We start from the raw sequence: 18,949 nt of genomic DNA, 5'->3' as shown, positions 1-18,949 counted from the left end.
GATGAGCAGTGATCAGGGTAGGACCTTGTCAGCTTTTGCTGTGGTTTGCTTCCAAAGAGACAACTCCTGCTGAAAAGGAAGGAAATGTACCCTTAAAAATCATTTTTATCAGATACTTTGTGCAATAAAAACCTCTCCAATTAGCTGCAGAAACCTTGGCAATAATTAGAGGTTCAGAAGTATTTAATGAGCCCCATGGAGTATTTAGGGCTGATGACATCATCCTTAGGCACTGCCAGGAGACTCTGCCAAGCTACTGCCAAGAAGCTTCTCAAGAAGTCCAAGTCAGAAGAAAACTCCAAAGTACCTTGAAGCACTGATTGGCCTCACTGAGGCTTGTTACTGACAAAGGCTCCCCAGGGACTCGTTAGAGCAGCTTGTTAGAGGCCAGGATTGCAGGGAGACAAAGGCAAAGTACAGGGCAGAAAAACTTGCCTTTGGTCTGTGAAGCAGAAAGGCCAAGCCCTGACCACTGCCCTTGCAACAGAAGAACCTCAAAGCCTCAAAGCAAAGTTTCTCCTCACATGCCTTGGTGGCAGAGGTAACTGCCAGAGCCAAGGGCACAAAGACCTTGGTCCTGTTGGGCCTCTCAGCCTTGCCAGAGCCTTTGGCCATCCCTACTGCAGCCTCTCTTACACTGTCCCATGCCTGCAGCTCTTTCCCTTCAGGCTGCTGACACCAATCTTTCTTCCCCACCCAGCTCTCCCCCTGCCATTCCCATCCCTTCCCTGAGCTGTCTCAGCTCTCCCTGCCATTTCCTGACACCTCTGGATGGCCTCATGCATAGCAGCTCTGCCCTTTGAGGGACATTTCTTTGGCCTCATCTCCACTCTGAACTTTCTGAGCTGCACTTTGTGGAGGTTCGGGAAAAGTCTGAGCACAACTGGTGACCAAACCAATGTCTTGTGACAAAAGCAAGAGATTCCAAAACAGGCAGTGAAAGGTGAGGAAAACTTCTCCTGGCTAGCTGATGGAAGGGGAAACTCAAGGTTCTCCAAACAAACAACAGGAGGCAGTGACTCAGAGAACTGGAAAAACTCAACAGCTAAGGCTGTGCAGTGTTGGTGGCTGAGAAAGAGGATGACACCAAGATGTGCTCAAGCACCAGCCCTCAGCAGAGGCCACTTGATTCACACACATCATGGCTTATATCTTTTTCTTTCTGTGTCCATTGTGCCCTTTGTCCTTAAGTGATTGGTTTAGGCTGGGTGTCCAGGCACCTCTCTTCCCCTTTTGGTAGCCTGGGGAGTTCTCTCTGTTTCTTTCTTTGTTGTTCACAGATCTTCTTGCCTGGAGTTGTTTCCATTCCTGAGTCAAGGGCAGAGCTCTGCTTAGTTCAAGGTTAAAGCTGCCCATGGTCACCTGTTTTATCTACAATTCCTCCTTTTTGCCCAGGGCTCATTCTCTTCTGCAGGGCCCTTTGCAGGCATGAGAATGAACAGGGCACTGCCAACACCAGGATCAATCCAATCAGCAATATTCACAACCCAGTTTGTAATACTCTTATGTCTATGTATAGAATGATCACTTCAGTGTGTACAACACAGACCATCACATTCTGTCCAGCCCTGACCGTGAGCTGATAACAAAGAACCAACAGCAGCTCGATTTTGCAGCCTGGCATGGCTGACACTGTCCTCATCAGTGGCTCATTCAAGCAACACTTTTGATCTTTCCTTGTCTTGTTTTGCAACCCAAGATGCCAGTTCCCTTAGCTGAGCTGGTGCTTTGCTCTAGCAATTTGAAGCAAGATTACCCTGACTGCTATGTGTTCAGCTTTGTTCTTCAAACCACCATGATCATCTCATTCAGCAGTTAGGCTAAGCCTGCATGGCTTTAAGGCAAAGGGAGTGTGATTAAAGATCATAGTACTAGATCAGCTCCAGATCTATGCTGCAGGTACACACAGCTTTCTGCTTGGAAAGTCCCTGAAATATCTAATTCTTGAGGCTCTAATGGGGCCAAGAGCAAATTATCATCCACATGTCCTGATGCTCAAAACACCTTACTGGTATGTTACAATTTAATCTTGACAGGCATTTAAATTCCAGGTTTGATTTACTGCATGCAGCAGTGCTGCCCAAATGTTTTGCTATCCCATGGACTTACTGGTTGTGGGCTGAGGGCATTGTTTCCATTGATCATGCCCTGGAGTAGGCCAAACACAACAAGCAGAGACCCACTGGACCCTGGCACCTGTGGAAACACAAGCATAGCCATGGCCCCAGGTCACAAGATCCCAGGGGCCTTCCCAATCAAGGGTCTGTAAATTGCAGCCCCACACTGGGGCCTTTTCTGCCAAAGGATTGCTCACAGACTGCAATGACAAGAAATGAGTTACTATGGCAGGGTTCATACCACTCAGAGAGATGGTTAAATAATTCAGGGTGTAGACAGCTTTCCATAGCCTGCTGTGTGGTGTCTCCCCCAACATTCCCTGTGGTGGTGAGAGAAAGTTCAGTTCTCCCCCCCACAAAGAAACCATGGCTAACTCAGTTGGAGAAGCAAAAATGAATATAAGCTGTATTTACAATCAGGATGAGATGCAGTGAATCTATATGCAACATACAGGATTTACAATATATACAGAAATGTACAGCAAAGAACATAACAGAGAAAACCTTTCCCTCCTCCAACAAGGAGGGTCTCCCCAACTATCCCCCCTTCTAGCCATTCCTCCCTTTTTTCCTAGAAAGGGTTAGAGAGAGAAAAGGTAATTATCAAGGAGGAAATTCTGTTAGCTCAAAGCGTATGCAAGAATTAGTTTCTTATCTGGTTAGTTGAAGGTCAGCACCCACCAGCACAGACAGAGCACAGCTGTGCAGAGTGTTATAGATGACTCCAGGTAAAAGTTTTTGGTAACAGTTTTATTGGAACTAAAAGATCATAAAAAGGTAATAAAAGGCAATAAAAGGCAAGCAAAGCAGCGTGCTGGGCTGGAGAGGGGACAAAACTCCACCTCCACAGCAGCCTTACAATAGCTTTCTTCATCTTACATAGTTACATCATCTACATAAACAAACTTATGCTAAATGGAAGGCAGGCATATGATAATGAGTCTTAGAATAGGTAGTCAAATCCCTTCAAGGGTCAAAGCATCCACTTTCACCCATGCTCAGTTGTCCAGGCTTCTTATCTGAAGAAAACAAATTCCTAGTTCTGAATGTTTATCTTTAAGACAGCTCCTTCTCAGCCATGATGTCTCCAATTAACCAGACAGCATCCTTGCAAGTCTGCAAGATAGGTTTCTTTCCCTTTACTCTTGTCGTGGGTTTGAGAGGAAGGCTCAGCCTTCTTCCTTCCACAACAAGAAAGAGAAATAAACAAAACCAGAGCTAGCCACAGCTGGAGGAGCAAAAAGGAAATGCTGTATTTACAAGCAGTATTAGAGAATGCAGGGTATATATATATACAATTTACAGTATTTACAATATATACACAGAAATATACAGCAAAGTAATACAGGAACGAAAGTCCCCTCCCCCTGCTGCAGGAGGGTTCCCCCCCTGTACCTCCTTCTCTCCCCTTTTTCCCCAGAGAGGGTAAGAAAGAGAAGAAAGGAGCAGTTGCTAATTAAAACACCTGAAGGATGGCCAAGGGCTCAGGTCCAGCCAACATGGATTTAGGAAGGGCAGGTCCTGCCTCTCCAACCTGATCTCCTTCTATGATCAGGTGACCCGCCTGGTGGATGTGGGGCAGGCTGTGGATGTGGTCTACCTGGACTTCAGCAAGGCCTTTGACACCGTCCCCCACAGCAAACTGCTGACTAAGCTGTCAGCCCGTGGATTGGACCATTACACTCTGTGCTGGGTTAGGAACTGGCTGGAGGGCCGGGCCCAGAGAGTGGTAGTGAACGGTGCCACATCCAGCTGGCGGCCAGTCACCAGTGGCGTCCCCCAGGGATCAGTGCTGGGCCCTGTCCTCTTCAACATATTCGTTGATGATCTGGATGAAGGGGTAGAGTCAGTCATCAGCAAGTTTGCAGATGACACAAAGTTAGGGGCAGATGTTAGTCAGTTAGAGGGTAGAAAGGCTCTGCAGAGGGACCTCAACCGACTGGACAGATGGGCAGAGTCCAATGGGATGGCATTCAACAAGTCCAAGTGCCGAGTGCTGCACTTTGGCTACGGCAATCCCATGCAGAGCTACAGGCTGGGGTTGGAGTGGCTGGAGAGCTCCCAAACAGAGAGGGACCTGGGTGTGCTGATCGACAACCACCTGAATATGAGCCTGCAGTGTGCCCAGGTGGCCAAGAGGGCCAATGGCATCCTGGCCTGCATTAGGAATAGTGTGGCCAGCAGGAGCAGGGAGGTCATAGTGCCCCTGTACTCTGCTTTGGTTAGGCCGCACCTTGAGTCCTGTGTCCAGTTCTGGGCCCCTCAGTTTAAGAAGGACATTGAGACACTTGAACGTGTCCAGAGAAGGGCAACAAGGCTGGGGAGAGGCCTTGAACACAAGCCCTATGAGGAGAGGCTGAGGGAGCTGGGATTGTTTAGCCTGGAGAAGAGGAGGCTCAGGGGTGACCTCATTGCCCTCTACAACTACCTGAAAGGTGGTTGTAGCCAGGAAGGGGTTGGCCTCTTCTCCCAGGCAACCAGCACCAGAACAAGAGGACACAGTCTCAAGCTGCGCCAGGGGAGGTTTAGACTCGAGGTGAGGAGGAAGTTCTTCACCAAGCGAGTCGTTCGTCATTGGGATGTGCTGCCCAGGGAGGTGGTTGAGTGACCGTCCCTGGAGGCGTTCAAGAGGGGATTGGACGTGGCACTTGGTGCTATGGTCTAGTCATGGGGTCTGTGTTGATAGGTTGGACTCAATGGTCCTCGAGGTCCTTTCCAACCTAAGTGATACTGTGATACTGTGAAGGAAGACAATGACCCCTTGATGAGAAGCAAGCTGCAGGGCTGGCCAGGAATGGATCTTGATCAGATTCCTGATGTCTTCTTTTTGTCTTGTCTTTCTTGGCTTGAATGCTGCTCACTGGACAGTCACTGGAAAATGAGAAAGGCTCCAGCAGAAGTTTCCAACCTACCACAGCCTGGGACTGCAGACACAGTGCTGTTAGGTCTGCCCTATGAACTGTCTGCAACTAAGGCAGCAGCTGAGCTGACCACAGACTCAAATGCAGGAAGAGTGTGGTTCACAGCTGACTCCACCCACTGTATGGGATGCAAATGGCAACAGAAAGCTGGAGGTTGGTACTGGGAAGACTGTGACAGAGGAAGGTGGTGCACAGGTAGAAGCATTGCCCTGCACTCATGCTGGCAGCAGAGAATGGTGCCACTGCTATTCACACTGATTCCTGTGCAGCTTACAAGGGTGCCACTGAATGGATGTGTCAGGGGGAATCTAATCAATCTGGAGAGCTGGAGACTGGCAATGGTTCTGAGAAATAGGTCACTCAAGGCCCTCAAAGGTAGGATGGGTCAAAGGCTATGCACAGAAGGGAAGAGCTGCTGCAAAATGGAACCAGCAGGCGGCTCAGCCAGCAAAAATTCCTGTGGTGAACAATGAAGGGAAAGATTGAGCAAGACTGGCTGAGTGGCTGCACATCAGAAGAGGCCACCCGGGGAAGGCCAAACTCTATTCTGACTGTCAGCCTCAAGGATAGTCAGTTTGAAACAATTCTTACGTCTTGTCCACAATGTTGGGTAAGGCTTAAGGCCAACCACCCAAACCAAGCCTCTCCCCAACAGATCAGGTACAACAAGACTCTGGAGCCCCTGGCAAATTTATTATGTTGGCCCTTTGAAGCCCTCCTCTGGGAAAAGTTATGTCCTGGTAGGAGGAGAAGTGGTTTCAGGATGAACCATGGCCACAGCTCTCAGTACTGCCACAGGAGCTCAAAGGATTGAAGCTCTGGAGAAATGGTTCAGCATTCTACCTGTGCCTGAGTGTGTCCAAAGTGCCAATGGATCACACTTCACAGTGAGCACAGTGCAAGACTGGGTGCAAGGAGAATGAATTAAAGGAGTGTTTCCTACCCCATATTATCCTCAGGCTAATGGTGTGGCTGAACAGACCAATGGTCTTATTACAAGACATGCTGATAGCTGAAGGCACAGCTGGGCTCATGGCTGGCACAAGCAGTTTTTACTGTAGAGCAGCTGATGAGGAATATATGGAAGCCCCAGAATTCAAACATTTAGTCCCATGGAACTAGTGATGGCTACTGCCCATGGACCTGATGGACAGAGGAGTGAATCCCTACCACAGATATAGACAGCCCAACCTGTAGTAGTGAAGCTACTGTGCCTTGGCATTGTGCCCATGATATTGGCAAAACCCAGAGGCTTCAATGCCTGGGAAGCCTTGGATGGGATTGGGCAGGGACAGCAATGGAGAGGTTGGGGAGGGTGAGGAGCAAAGTTGTCCATTCAATGTCAGACCTGAAGGACAGATTTCCCTGCAAGTGCAGATGTCCTGGTGAGACAGCCTGGGTCAGTGTCACTTGGTGAATTATCATCTCTGCTCTGAACTGAAAGCTAACAGAATACTCTACCTTTGATATGAAATAAAAAATAAAGGAGCTTTGTGAGGAGCACTTTGAAATCCTGAAGAAAACCACAAAGACACAAATAGCTCTTAGGGCACTTGGGGATCATTGCCTGAGCCTCACACACTGAGAGGAGACTGAAGGAATCTGCTCAAGAAGTCAGAAGCATAACAAAAATTCCTTCAAGTATTAATTGGCCTCACTGGGGGCCATTAGCAACAAAGCCTCCCAGGGATGGTTAGAGAAGCTCAATGGAGGCCATGATTGAAGGCAGACAAAGGCAAAGTGCAGCTGAACAAATCCTGGCCTTGGTTTAGGAAAGAGAAAGGCCAAGCTCTGACCTTCAGGCCTTGGAGAGGAAGATCCTGAGAGCCTCCAACTAAAACTTCCTCTCATCAGCCATGGTGGCAGAAGCTGCTGCCAGAAGGAACAGTATCATGACCTTGTCCCACTTGAGCCTTTCAGCCCTGCCAGAGCCCTTGGCCATCCCTCCTGCAAGCTATGCTACACTGTTCCATGCCTGCAGCTCTTTCCCTTCAGGCTGTTGTCATCTATCTGGCTTCCCCAGCCAGCTCTCCCCCTGACATTTCCACACCTTCACTCAGGCCTCTCCACTCCTGCTGCCTATTCCTTGACACAGAAAGTCAGACAAGGGCTGTCCAGACCACTTCTGGGTGACCTCTTGCACCATAGCTCTTCCCTCAGTGACATTTCTTTTTCCTGGCCTCCAGTCTGAACCTTTAAGCTGCACTTTCTGAAGGCTTCCTTCTGTGTCCACAACCAAGAAAAGCTCCATCACCTGACACCCCCCTTCAAGCAGGTGCACATCACCCCTGAGCCTTCACTTCACCAGGCAAAAGAAGCTCAGCAGCCTCAGGTTCTATATGGAGACTCCAAATTCCATCCAGGCAGATCTCCTAGGGAGGTTCTGCAGTATCTCTCCATTCCTCCAGACTAAGGAACTCCACAGCCAGACACCAATATTGCAGATGTGGTCACAGCAGTGCTGAGTGCATGGGGAGGACAACCTCTGTGTCTGGGTGGCCACACTCCTGCTACCACAGCCCAGCTGCACTTGGCCTTCTACACTCTGCTGAGGCTCTGCTTCATCCCAGGCCAGTGCCCAGGCTTTTCTGCCTGGGCACTGAGCAGAGTCTCCATCTCCAAAGCAACAGTCAAGGCACCTCGCTGCTGCTGCCTTTCTGCTTGGCAGGCACAAAGGATAGCACAGTCCCCAGCCCAGCCCTGGGCCTGCTGCTGGCCAATGATACAAAGGGATTGGAGTTTGCAGTGACCTCACACTTACCTCCTGACCATGTGCCTCCTCCTGCCCTAGGAGCTTCTCAGCCATCCCTGATGTCCCAATGCTGGCCCAAGGCCTCAGCCTGCATGTGGCCTGGCAGCTCACAGGCACAAGAAATCTTTCCCTGGCCTTCCAAGGCAGGTCCCTGCTGCTGCCTCTCAGCTTCTCCGGCAGCCACAGCCAAGCCCTGTCCCTGCTGCTGTCCCATCAGGCCCTCAGGTGGCAGGGAGGTGACAACCCAGCTCCAAGGCTATTCCTGCAGGAGCCACCAGGTGCTTAGGGAGAGGGAGTCACACAAGTCCCTTGTCCACCACATGCCTTCTGATGCCCTGCTGGGGACTCTGGCAGCTGGAAGGCCTAAAGCACAGAGGCCAGGCAGGAGCCAGGGGCTGCCCTCTCAGCTGCTGCAGCAAGAAGTGACCTCCCAGTCCCTTTCCAGCCCTCTCCCTGCTGCTGCCCTATCAGCTGCTGAGCCAGCAGTGACCTCCCAGCCCCTGCCCATCCTCATGCCTGCTGCTGTGCAGGAGATCCTGAGGCACAGCTGAGCTGCCCACCGTATTGTTACCCATCTGCTCCTGGTGTCCATGAGCTTCTAAGCCACAGGCTACCTCCTGCTCCTCTTCCTCTGGCAGCTCCCTGCCCCTGCCCTGTGCCAGGTGCCAAGCAGGATCAGTCAGGGGTGGGAGGGGATGCAGGTGAGGGTCAGAGCACAGGAAGTCTGAACTGGGAGCCCCACCTTGAATATCTCCAGGAAGAGGCCTCAATCACCTCCCTGGGCCACCTGTTCCAGTGTTCCACCACCCTCATAGTGAAGGAGTTCTTCCTCATATCCAATTTGAATCTACTTTTCTCTAGTTTGATGCCATTGCCTCTCATCCTGTCCCTGCAGGCCTCTGCAAACAGTCCCTCTCCATCCTTTTTTTATCCCTATTCAGGTACTAGAAAGCTGCTATTAGGTCTCCCCAGAGCCTCCTCTTCTCCATGATGAACACCCCCAGTTCCCTCAGACTGTCCTCACAGCAGAGCTGCTGCAAGCCCCTGATCATTTCTGTGGCCCTCCTGTGGATCTGCTCCATGTCCTTCCTGTGTTGAGGGCTTCAGGGGAGGTCTTACCAGAGCAAAGTGGCAGGATCCTCTCTCTCCACCTTTGGCCATGCTGCTTAGCATACAGCCCAGGCTCCCATTGGCCTTCTGGGATGCAAGCTCACACTACCTGTTCCTGTCCAGCTTCTCCCCCACCAGCACCCCCAAGACCTTCTCCTCAGGGCTGCTTTCTAACACCTCCTCTCCCAGCCTGTATTGATAGTGAGGATTGTTCCAGCCCAGCTGCAGGACCCTGCTCTTGCTCTTGGTGAACCTCATGAGGATCACCTGGGCACCACCTCTCCAGCTTGTCCAGCCCACTCTGGATACCATCCTGTCCCTCTGTCATCTCAACAGCACCACTCAGCTTGGTGGCATCTGCACACTTGCTGATGGTGTCTCCATTCCTCTGTCTATAGCACTGATGAAAGTATTAAACAGCACAGGATGGGATGAGTGGAATCAGTTTTTCCTGGGACAAGGCCTGGGCTGTACTAGGAGATGTTAATGGGACCCACTTTCAAATGGGAGTTGGCCAAGAGTGGACTCTGGTTTGATTAGGGTATGGAATTGTGACTGTGACAGGGCCCAGGCTGTGGTGGGAGGGTATTAAGGACCCCAATATGTAATGGGATGAGTCCCAGACTGTATTGGGATGTGTCCAGGGGACTCAGGCTTTTTTGGGATGGTTCCCAGTCTGCCTGGGGCGTGGTTAAGGAATGCAGCTTGTACTGGGAGGGGTTCAGGTGGTGCAGCTTTTCCTGGGAGCAGGCACAGTCTGTACTGGGAAGGAGTCCTGTTCCCTGGTTTGCAGTGGGAGCGAAGCACTTGATATTTGGAGGGGGTCAGAGCTTCAACTTTGCTGTGGGATGAGACCCTGTCTGTACTGGGAGGAGATCAGGAGATGCAGTTTGCACTGGGCAGGTCCCCAGTCTGTACTGGGTGATGCCATTGGATCCATTTCCTCTGGGACAGGACCTGCACTTTACTGGGATGGGATCAGGGCACCAGTTTGTCTTGGACAGGGCCTAGTCTGTACTGGGAAGGAGTCAGGAGATGCAGTTTGTACTGGGAGTGGGCCCAGTCTGTACTGGATTGGAACCAGAGTACACAGTTAACATGTGGAGGGATGCAGTAGGAACTGGGAAAGGGTCCAAGGGATGCACTTTGTAGTGACACAGGAAACTGTATGGGAGATGGCAAAGAGATGCAGTTTGTCCTGGGATAAGAGCACATCTGAGCTGGGAAAGGTTCAGGAGATGCAGTTTGTACTGACATGTGACCAGGTCTGTACTGGGAGGGGATAAATGGTTCCCAACTGTACTATGTGAGGACCAGACTGTACTGGAATGTGCCCAGGGAACGCAGCTTGTACTGGAACAGGGCCCAGGCAGCACTGTAAGGGCATATGGGGATTCACTTTTTATTGGGACAAGACCTAATGTGTACCTGGAGGGATGAAAGGGACCCTGTTTGGACTGGGACAGGGCCCAGACTGCACTCAGAGGGCATGAGGGTGTGCAGTTTGTACTGGGATGGATGCATTCAGTACTGGGAAAGGAGACAGGGGATAGATTCTGTGCTGGGATGGGACCCCGGCTGCAGTGCTAGAGGACAGTATGATCCATTTTGTGCTGGGATGAGGCCACATCTGTGCTGGGAGGGGTTAAAGGAACCATGTTTGGGCTGAGTTTATACTGGAAGGGGGTCAGGGTATCCAGCTTGGACTCTGAGTAGGTGCAGTCTGTAATGGGAGGGGGTTGGGGTATGAAGGCATGAGGAGACCTCCTGTTCTGATAGCAGTGCTGCTCTGGAGCACAGCTCTGTCCCACAAGCAGCCCTGGCCTGCAGTCCCAGAACTGCCACCCAGCAGCACAGTGCCCAAGCTGCCAGAGCACTCAGGCCTTGCCCCAGCACAGAGGCTCAGCAGGAGAGGGTGGAAGGACAGAAAGAGCAGCTGAGGACAACCCAAGCTCTGGGGCTCCCTGGCACTGCTGCTGTGCTGGGACTCTGCCTCTCCACCTCTGCACACAGGCACTGCCCTGCAGCTCCACAGAAACCTTGGAGGATGGAACTCAGAGAAACAACTCCTTGCAGGGTCCTTTATTGTGTTGAACACACAGGGAGCACAGCTCCTCATGTCTGCAGCCTCTGGGTCACAGCAGACAGGACAACACTGAACCAGAAATGGTCTGAAGAAAGACATTTGTGTGGGAACAACATTCTCACAAGGGGAACAGCACCAGCAGCAGCCAGAACTCGAGCAGCCAGGCTGGGACTGCACTGAGTGACATCACAAATGCTCTGCAGCAGAAGAGAGAGAGTTTATTGCTTCTGAAACCATTCAGGGAGCAGTTGGCTCAGGGCAGCCTTGAGCTCCTGGTTCCTCAGGCTGTAGATGAGAGGGTTCACTGCTGGAGGCACTACTGAGTACATTGCTGACACCACCAGGTCCAGGGATGGAGAGGAGATGGAGGAAGGCTTCAAGTAGGCAAAGATGGCAGTGCTGATAAAGAGGGAGACCACAGCCAGGTGAGGGAGGCAGGTGGCAAAGGCTTTGTGGCGTCCCTGCTGAGAGGGCATCCTCAGCACTGCCCTGAAGATCTGCACATAGGACACCACAATCAACACAAAACAGACAAAGACTAAACAGGCACTGGCCACAAGAAGCCAAAGTTCCCTGAGGTAGGATGTGGAGCAGGAGAGCTTGAGGATGTGGCGGATTTCACAGAAGAATTGGTGCAGAGCATTTCCCTGGCAGAGGGGCAGGGAAAATGTATTGGCTGTGTGCAGCGCAGCATAGACAAAGCCACAGGCCCAGACAGCTGCTGCCATGTGGACACAAACTCTGCTGCCCAGGAGGGTCTCATAGTGCAGGGGTCTGCAGATGGCAACATAGCGATCATAGGACATGGTGGTGAGGAGAAAATACTCTGCATCAATTAGGAACATGAAAAAGAAGACCTGGAGAACACATCCTGCATAGGAGATGTCCCTGGTGTCCCACAGGGAATTTGCCATGGATTTGGGGACTGTGGTGGAGATGGTACCCAGGTCAAGGAGGGCGAGGTTGAGGAGGAAGAAGTACATGGGGGTGTGGAGGTGGTGGTCCCAGGCTATGGTGGTGATGATGAGGCCATTGCCCAGCAGGGCAGCCAGGTAGATGGCCAGGAAGAGGCAGAAGTGCAGGAGCTGCAGCTGCCTTGTGCCTGGGAATGGCAGGAGGAGGAAGTGGGTGATGGAGCTGCTGTTGGCCATCTGCTGCCTCTGGCCATGGAGACCTGTCCAAGGAGGGAAAGGCAGTGACAAGTTAGGGCACACTTCTCTCAGCCTCATTGGAACCTCCCTCCCTGAGCTGCATGAAGAGTGGATTAGCTCAGTACCAACACTACCAACCCATGTCAGAGATCATCACAGCTTTAAATGCAGCAGGGAGACAAAATTTTGCCATGAAGATTTCCTCTGGTGTCAGAACAGAAAGTGGCCAACAGCCCAATCCCAGGGAACAAGAGTCCCATTGTGGTGGGTTGAAATTTCCCCCAACATTAGCTTTGCCAGAGCAGCTCAGTCAGAAGCAAATGAAGCTGTATTGACAAGCAAGAGCTACACTCTACAATGGATTGCAATGAACAGGTACAGAACATACAGGAGTGACAATATTAGACAGGTATTTACAATTAGCAAATGACATGAAACCCCCAGGTCAGAGACCAGGGAAGCTGTTCCACTGTTTCCTATCCCCCTGTTTCAAGAGAGAAAAGAGGAGTGAAGAGAGAAAAAAAGCAGTGGGTTAGACTTAGCCAAGGCCAGCCAAAGCAGGTGATCTCTCCCCAGCGAAGCAAAATAGCTGAGATCAGAAGAGAAGAGAGAGAATTGTTATGGTACAGCTCCTCTGATTCCAGATATTTCTCCAATGAATTTGTTTGGAATAATCTTTTCTTTTCCTTTTTTTCACCCAAGAGTGATCTAATGATTTTTTTCCTACTTTTCTGCTCAAAATCTGTAACTATATTTTAAAGGCATTGCCTAAAACCACCACACCCATGGAGAGGTGGAGAAAGAGGGAGCAGGCCTGCAGTGCTGCAGAGACCGTGAAGGGAAGAGAGAAAGGCAGAGGGGCTGGGGGTGAAGCCTTCTCCTTACCCAGCTCTGCTCACTGCTGCTCACAGGATGGAACCGAAGGGCTTTGGTCATCCTTCTGTGTGCACACTCCAGGAGACTTCAGCTGAGCATCAGCAGCCAAGATGGAGATGCCTCCAGGAGCTGCAGCTGCAGTGTCCTGCACCCACAGCCTCACTGTGTCAGTGACCGCAGTGACTTCTCCTCCAGTGAGCTCTCAGTCACCCTCCCGGTCCTGGCCACCTTGAAGCTCTCTCTGCCTTCCTCATCTCCCTGAGATCCTCTGGCAGTGTCCTCAGCCCTGCTGTGCTGTGCAGAGGAACTGCTCCTGGCCAGAGCTGTCTCTGTGCAGCACTGCCTGCTTGCCAGCAACACCTTCCAGCCCAGGAGCCTGGCCTGGCTCAGCACAAAAGGACCATCGCAGGTATTTTAAAGGAGCCCTCTGGTGGCTTTGGAGTCAATTCCATGAACCTCAGAGATTGAGAAGCTGATGAAACCTCTCCAGAAGTCAAAATCATCTTCAAACTCTGAAGTTTCTTCTGCTTTTAATAGGTCCCAGTGAAGCATACTGGGAAAGGGTCCCCAGGGTCTGGTTAGAGCAGAAGGAGACAGTGGATGCAAGGGAAGCATCACTGAAGGCACTGAAGCATCTCCAGGCTGTGGTGAGAGCAGAGAACTGAGGCAGTGCTGACAGGTCAGGACAAGCAGCTAAAGGTGGCTCTGCTGCTGAGGAAACCTGGAGGGGTTTCATTGATCCAAAGGGCCAAGCCCTGAGCCCCAGTCCCTGGCAAGGCAGATCCTGTCCCTCACCTGTGGCTCAGGTCTCTGATTTACCAGATGCTTTGTGCAATAAAAACCTCTCCAATTAGCTGCAGAAATCTTGGCAATAACTAGAGGTTCAGCAGTGTTTAATGAGCCCCATGGAGTATTTGGGGCTGATTACATGATGCTCAGGTACTGCCAGGAGACTCTGCCAAGCTTCTACCAAGAAGCCTCTCAAGAAGTCCAAGTCAGAAGAAAACTCCAAAGTACCTTGAAGCACTGATTGGCCTCACTGAGGCTTGTTACTGACAAAGGCTCCCCAGGGACTCGTTAGAGCAGCTTGTTAGAGGCCAGGATTGCAGGGAGACAAAGGCAAAGTACAGGGGAGAAAAACTTGCCTTTGGTCTGTGAAGCAGAAAGGCCAAGTCCTGACCACTGTCCTTTGAATAGAAGAACCTGAAAGCCTCAAAGCAAAGTTTCTCCTCACAGGCCTTGGTGGCAGAGGCAACTGCCAGAGCCAAGGGGACAAAGACTTTGGTCCTGTTGGGCCTCTCAGCCTTGCCAGAGCCCTTGGACATCCCTACTGCAGCCTCTCCTACACTGTCCCATGCCTTTAGGTCTTTCCCTTCAGGCTGCTGACACCAATCTTGCTTCCCCTCCCATCTCTCCCCCTGCCATTTCCTGACACATCTGGAAGAGTGGTTGGAGCGCTTCAGGTGGTGTAGCCTTTCTTTGGAGTGGACACAATCTGTACTGGGAAGGAGTCCTGTTATGGCTGTTATTGATATTTAATAATTGGCAGCACCAAGGGAAGGTTAGGCTCAAGGTGAGGGGAAAATTCTTCTCAGAAAGAGGAATTAGTCCCTGGAATGTGCTGCCCAGGGAGGTGGTGGAGTCACTGTCCCTGGAGGTGTTCAAAACAAGATTGGATGTGGCTCTTGGAGCCATGGTTTAGATGTCAGGGGATGTTGGGTGGTAGGTTGGACTTGATGATCTCTGAGGTCATTTCCAACCTGGTTGATTCTGTGTTTCTGAGGTTAGAAGGTGACCAAACCAATGTCTGGTGACAAACCCAAGAGATTCCAAAACGTAGTGAAAGGTGAGGAGAACATCTCCTGCCCAGCTGATGGAATGAGAAACTCAAGAGTCTCCCAAAAGCAACAGAAAGAAGGGAAAAGAACCTCAGGAAAGTCTTGCTCAGCATTGCTCTATGAAATGCAGACAGGCCTTAGGCCTGGTCCTTGCAATGGGAGCTTAGGAGAAGACAGAGGCTTAGGGCCTGCTCTTGAAGGTGACATTTGCCCCAGCTCTTCCCAGAGAGGTCCTTGCTGTCCCCTGTTCTGCTCCCTCAAGCAGACCAGCACTCACACATGCCCTGCACTATAACAGCCATGCAAACAAAGGTGAACAAGCTCAGGGTTATTGCTCCAACCAACTGCTTGAGACTGAAGCCCAAGGCAGGAATCCACAACCATAGCCAGGCCCAGAGCTCTGAGAAGCCCCAGGTGGTGTCTTCCTTTTGCACTTCATGCAGAGTCTGCTTGATTCCCATATCTCACTGATCACAGAATGGGCTGGGCTGGAAGGGACCTCCAAAGGTTATCTTATCCAACCTTCCCAGGGACAGCCTCAACAAGATCAGGTTGCCCAGAGCACTGTCAAGCCTCACCTTCAATATCTCCTGGGATAGGCACCCCAACCCCCTCCCTGGGCAACCTATTCCAGTGTTCCACTACCCTCATGGTGCAGAACTTGTGCTGGCTCCTCCTTCCTGCACAATCCTGCTTTGTTCCCATCTCTCACCCATGTCTATGGATGTCCTTCCTCTCTGATCCATGGAAACACAACAGCTTGTGTTCAGTGCTGTGCCCACTCCTCCTTGTGAAGCAAAGACCATGCCTGGAGTCATTCCCTCATGAGCAGCTATTTCTGCAAACTGTTTCCCTCCTCCCTGGGAAGCTGATCCTGCACCTGCAGTCCTATTCCAGAGGACTGGGAGAGCAGAGATCTTCACCATGGCCTTTTCTGCTTCACTTTCTCCTGAGCAAGGCAGAAAGCATCAGGCCAAGCTATGCCAAGCAGAGGCCCTTTCCTTTGCAGCACTGTTTCATTTGTGCCATTTCACATCTCCTTGGACCCAACTTGGAGTCTCTCACTGATCAGCCACAGTTGTATTTGGGAGCACTGCCCCAGGGGCACAGATTCCTGACCAGCTGAGGGGTAATCTTTTCCTGCCTTTACTGCTACATCTCCAATACTTTCCCTTTCCTCCTGGTGCTGCCCACACTGTGTGTTTGTTCCTTATTATGGGATGGTGACAGCCTGGATGGGTGCACACCCTGAGTGTTTTTTCCACAGAGGTGCCTTGACTTCAGGCAGTCAATGTTTGCTAATCAGTTAGGTTGCGTCTCTGGACACATTTGGAATGTCTCTTTTTTGGATCAGGAGCCTCTTCCATCCCCATCCTGTGCTTCTAATTCTGGGTTATCCTTAAAGGAAGTGTTCATCCACAAGCTCAACAGGAGCACCAGTGTGCACTTGCAGCCCAGAGAGCCAATTGTATCCTGGGCTGCAGCAAGAGAAGTGTGGCCAGCAGGGCCAGGGAGGTGATTCCCCCACTCTGCTCCATCCTGGTGAGACCACACCTGGAGCTCTGTGTCCAGTTCTGGAGCATCTATTACAAGAAGGATCTGGAGGTGCAGGAAGGTGTCCAGAGAAGGGCCACCAGGGTGAGCAGAGGGCTGGAGCTGCTCTACTATGAGGACAGACTGAGAGAGTTGGGGCTGTTCAGCCTGGAGAAGAGAAGGCTCCAAGGATTCCTTCTTGTGGCCTTCCAGTATCTGAAGGAGGCTACAAGAAAGCTGGGGATGGAATTTTTTAAGGTGTTGGATAGGGATAGGACTGGGGAGAATGGAGCAAAACTAGAAGTGGGGAGATTCAGATTGGATGTTAGGAAGAAATTCTTCCCCATGAGGGTGGAGAGACTCTGGCACAGGTTGCCCAGGGAGGTGGTGGAAGTCTCATCCCTGGAGGCTTTGAAGGCCAAGCTGGATATTGCTGTGAGCAACCTGCTCTGGTGTGAGGTGTCCCTGCCCATGGCAGGGGGCTTGGGACTGGATGATCCTTGAGGTCCCTTCCAACCCTGACAATTCTGTGATTCTCAGGATGTCCAAGAGGTATTATCAGGTATTGGAATTCCAGTGAATGCCCTCCCCCCTCCAGCCCTTCCTGAGGGGTCTCAGGGCAGTTGCTGCACCCCCAGCAGTTTCTCTCATCAGCTCTCTGTGTTGTGTTCTGTGTCCATCCAGAAAGGACATTTGCTACCAAGGGCTTTCTTTCTAGATTCAGGTGATGAGATTTTCAGTTCCCTTTCTCCTTCTCTTCAGTCTGCTGTTCCTTCTCCTGCACTACTGCCTTCTGGGACAGGATCCATGTGATTAAGAGGAACCCAGTGACAATTTCTGGGGAGCCTCAGATTCACTAGAGGTGATCTGCACCATGCAATGTCCAGAGCAATGTGAACCCTACAGCAGTCAAGGGAACAAATAGTTAGAGAGCAGCCCCATGGAGGACCTGGGAGTTCTGGTGGGCAGCAAGTTCTGCATGGGACAGCAATGTGCCCTGGTGGCCAAGAAGGCCAATGGGATGCTGGGGTGCATTTGGAAGAGTGTGGCCAGCAGATCCAGGGAGGTTCTCCTCCCCCTCTACTCTGCCCTGGGGAGGCCCCACCTGGAATATTACAACCGGTTCTGGGCTCCCCAGTTCAAGAGGCACAGGGATCTGCTGCAGAGGCTGTGAGGATGCTGAATGGACTGCAGCACTGCCTGATGAGGAGAGGCTGAGAGGCCTGGGGCTGTTTAATCTGGAGAGGAGAAGACTGAGTGGGCATAGGATCAATGTCTATCAATATCTGAGGGCTGGGGGTCAGAAAGGAAGGGACAGGGAGAGCCTCTGCTCACTTGTGCCCTGGGATAGGACAAATGCAATGGATGGGAACTGCAGCACAGGAAGTTCCACTTCAACAGGAGGAAGAACTTCTTTAATGTATGGGTGACAGAGCCCTGGAACAGGCTGCCCAAAGGAGGTTGTTGAGTCTCCTTCTCTGGAGACTTGCCAGTCCTGTCTGGATGTGTTCCTGTGAGACCTGCACTGGATTCTATGGTCCTGTTCTGGCAGGGGGACTCAGAGATCTCCAGAGGTCCCTTCCAACCCCTAACCCTGTGAGTTGTCACAGGGCTCTGAATCCAAAGGAGATCCCAGTAGGAAATACCAAGGTTCCAGCTAAAAATCATGAAGTCTGAGCTTCATCTTCAAGGATCCTTCTGAAGTCGCCTTCCACTGCCCCCTTGGGCTCTTCTGGGCTCTCAGCTAATGCATCCATGTGGCAAGTCCAGCTGCCTTCAAAGCAGTGTAAGTTGTTCACAGAAGCTGAGAGGCTCCTTTCCATTTTGCTTGCAGGGCTCCTGATTGTCATGGGTTGAGTTGACTCTGCTGCTCTTATCCAGACCATGCTGCAGTCATGGCAGCCTCAAAAATGGAAGTGCTGGCTTGGAGCAAAGGATGATGGGGTTTGAAGTTCAGATTGCAGCATGGGAGCCTCCCTGTTCCAGTTGCTGCTTCTGGGTTCTGGGATTTTTTGGGCGTTGGCTGCTCTGCTGGGATGGCAGTGGGACAGGGGGGGATAGGGGAGCAGCTCCCTGGTTTGGGCTTTTGCCTTGCTTGCTGCTGCTTGCTGCTGCTTTCCACTGTGCCTTTTCTGCACACAGGCTGAGGTCACTGTACTTTTGTATTCTGATGATCTGATTTGCTCAGGAAACTCTTCTCTCATTTGTTTCTGTATCAACACAAAGAGGTTTTGTGTGGTGTTCTTTCCCCCTCAGTTGTGTGTTGGGGGAGGCAGAGAGGTTAGGCTGCTGGTTCAGCTGTACCCAGTACATTCCTTTTCTGGAGCCCAACGTGGGGCAGGAAAGCAGCTGCATTAATGAGGACAGATTTTGGCAGGAGAGAAAAGTATTGAGCTAACAAAGAGATAAGAGGATTGAATTAAGGTTTGAGGCTTGTCAACAGAGTTTGACAGAAGTTTTCTTTCCTGTGGTGTGTTCACTATGTTGATGGATTTGCTTTCAGGGGGCTGATGAGCTACAGTCCTGGTTGTACTGGTGATGGTGCTGAGTGTTCGCTTAGGGCAA

The 18,949-nt window shown here is 51.3% G+C and overlaps 2 protein-coding genes across 2 annotated transcripts in view; both read right to left on the bottom strand.

Annotated features, from left to right (window-relative positions):
• LOC137456512 (zinc finger protein 850-like) overlaps positions 1-18,949 on the bottom strand; it is a 231,161-nt gene that overhangs the window by 95,316 nt on the left and 116,896 nt on the right.
• Positions 11,205-12,203, bottom strand: LOC137456477 (olfactory receptor 14A16-like). The gene has a single exon (XM_068167942.1). The coding sequence runs from the start codon at positions 12,135-12,137 to the stop codon at positions 11,205-11,207; it is 933 nt and encodes a 310-aa protein (XP_068024043.1). The 5' UTR covers positions 12,138-12,203.

Source organism: Melanerpes formicivorus, unplaced genomic scaffold (genome assembly GCF_026170545.1).
Source record: "Melanerpes formicivorus ecotype bairdi unplaced genomic scaffold, bMelFor1.0.p_v2 SCAF_126, whole genome shotgun sequence".
Lineage (NCBI taxonomy): Eukaryota > Metazoa > Chordata > Aves > Piciformes > Picidae > Melanerpes > Melanerpes formicivorus.
This window is presented reverse-complemented; position numbering and strand designations above follow the sequence as displayed.

Coding starts and splice junctions, on each gene's coding strand:
- LOC137456477 (XM_068167942.1), bottom strand. CDS start 12,137: ATGGCCAACAGCAGCTCCATCACCCACTTCCTCCTCCTGCCATTCCCA.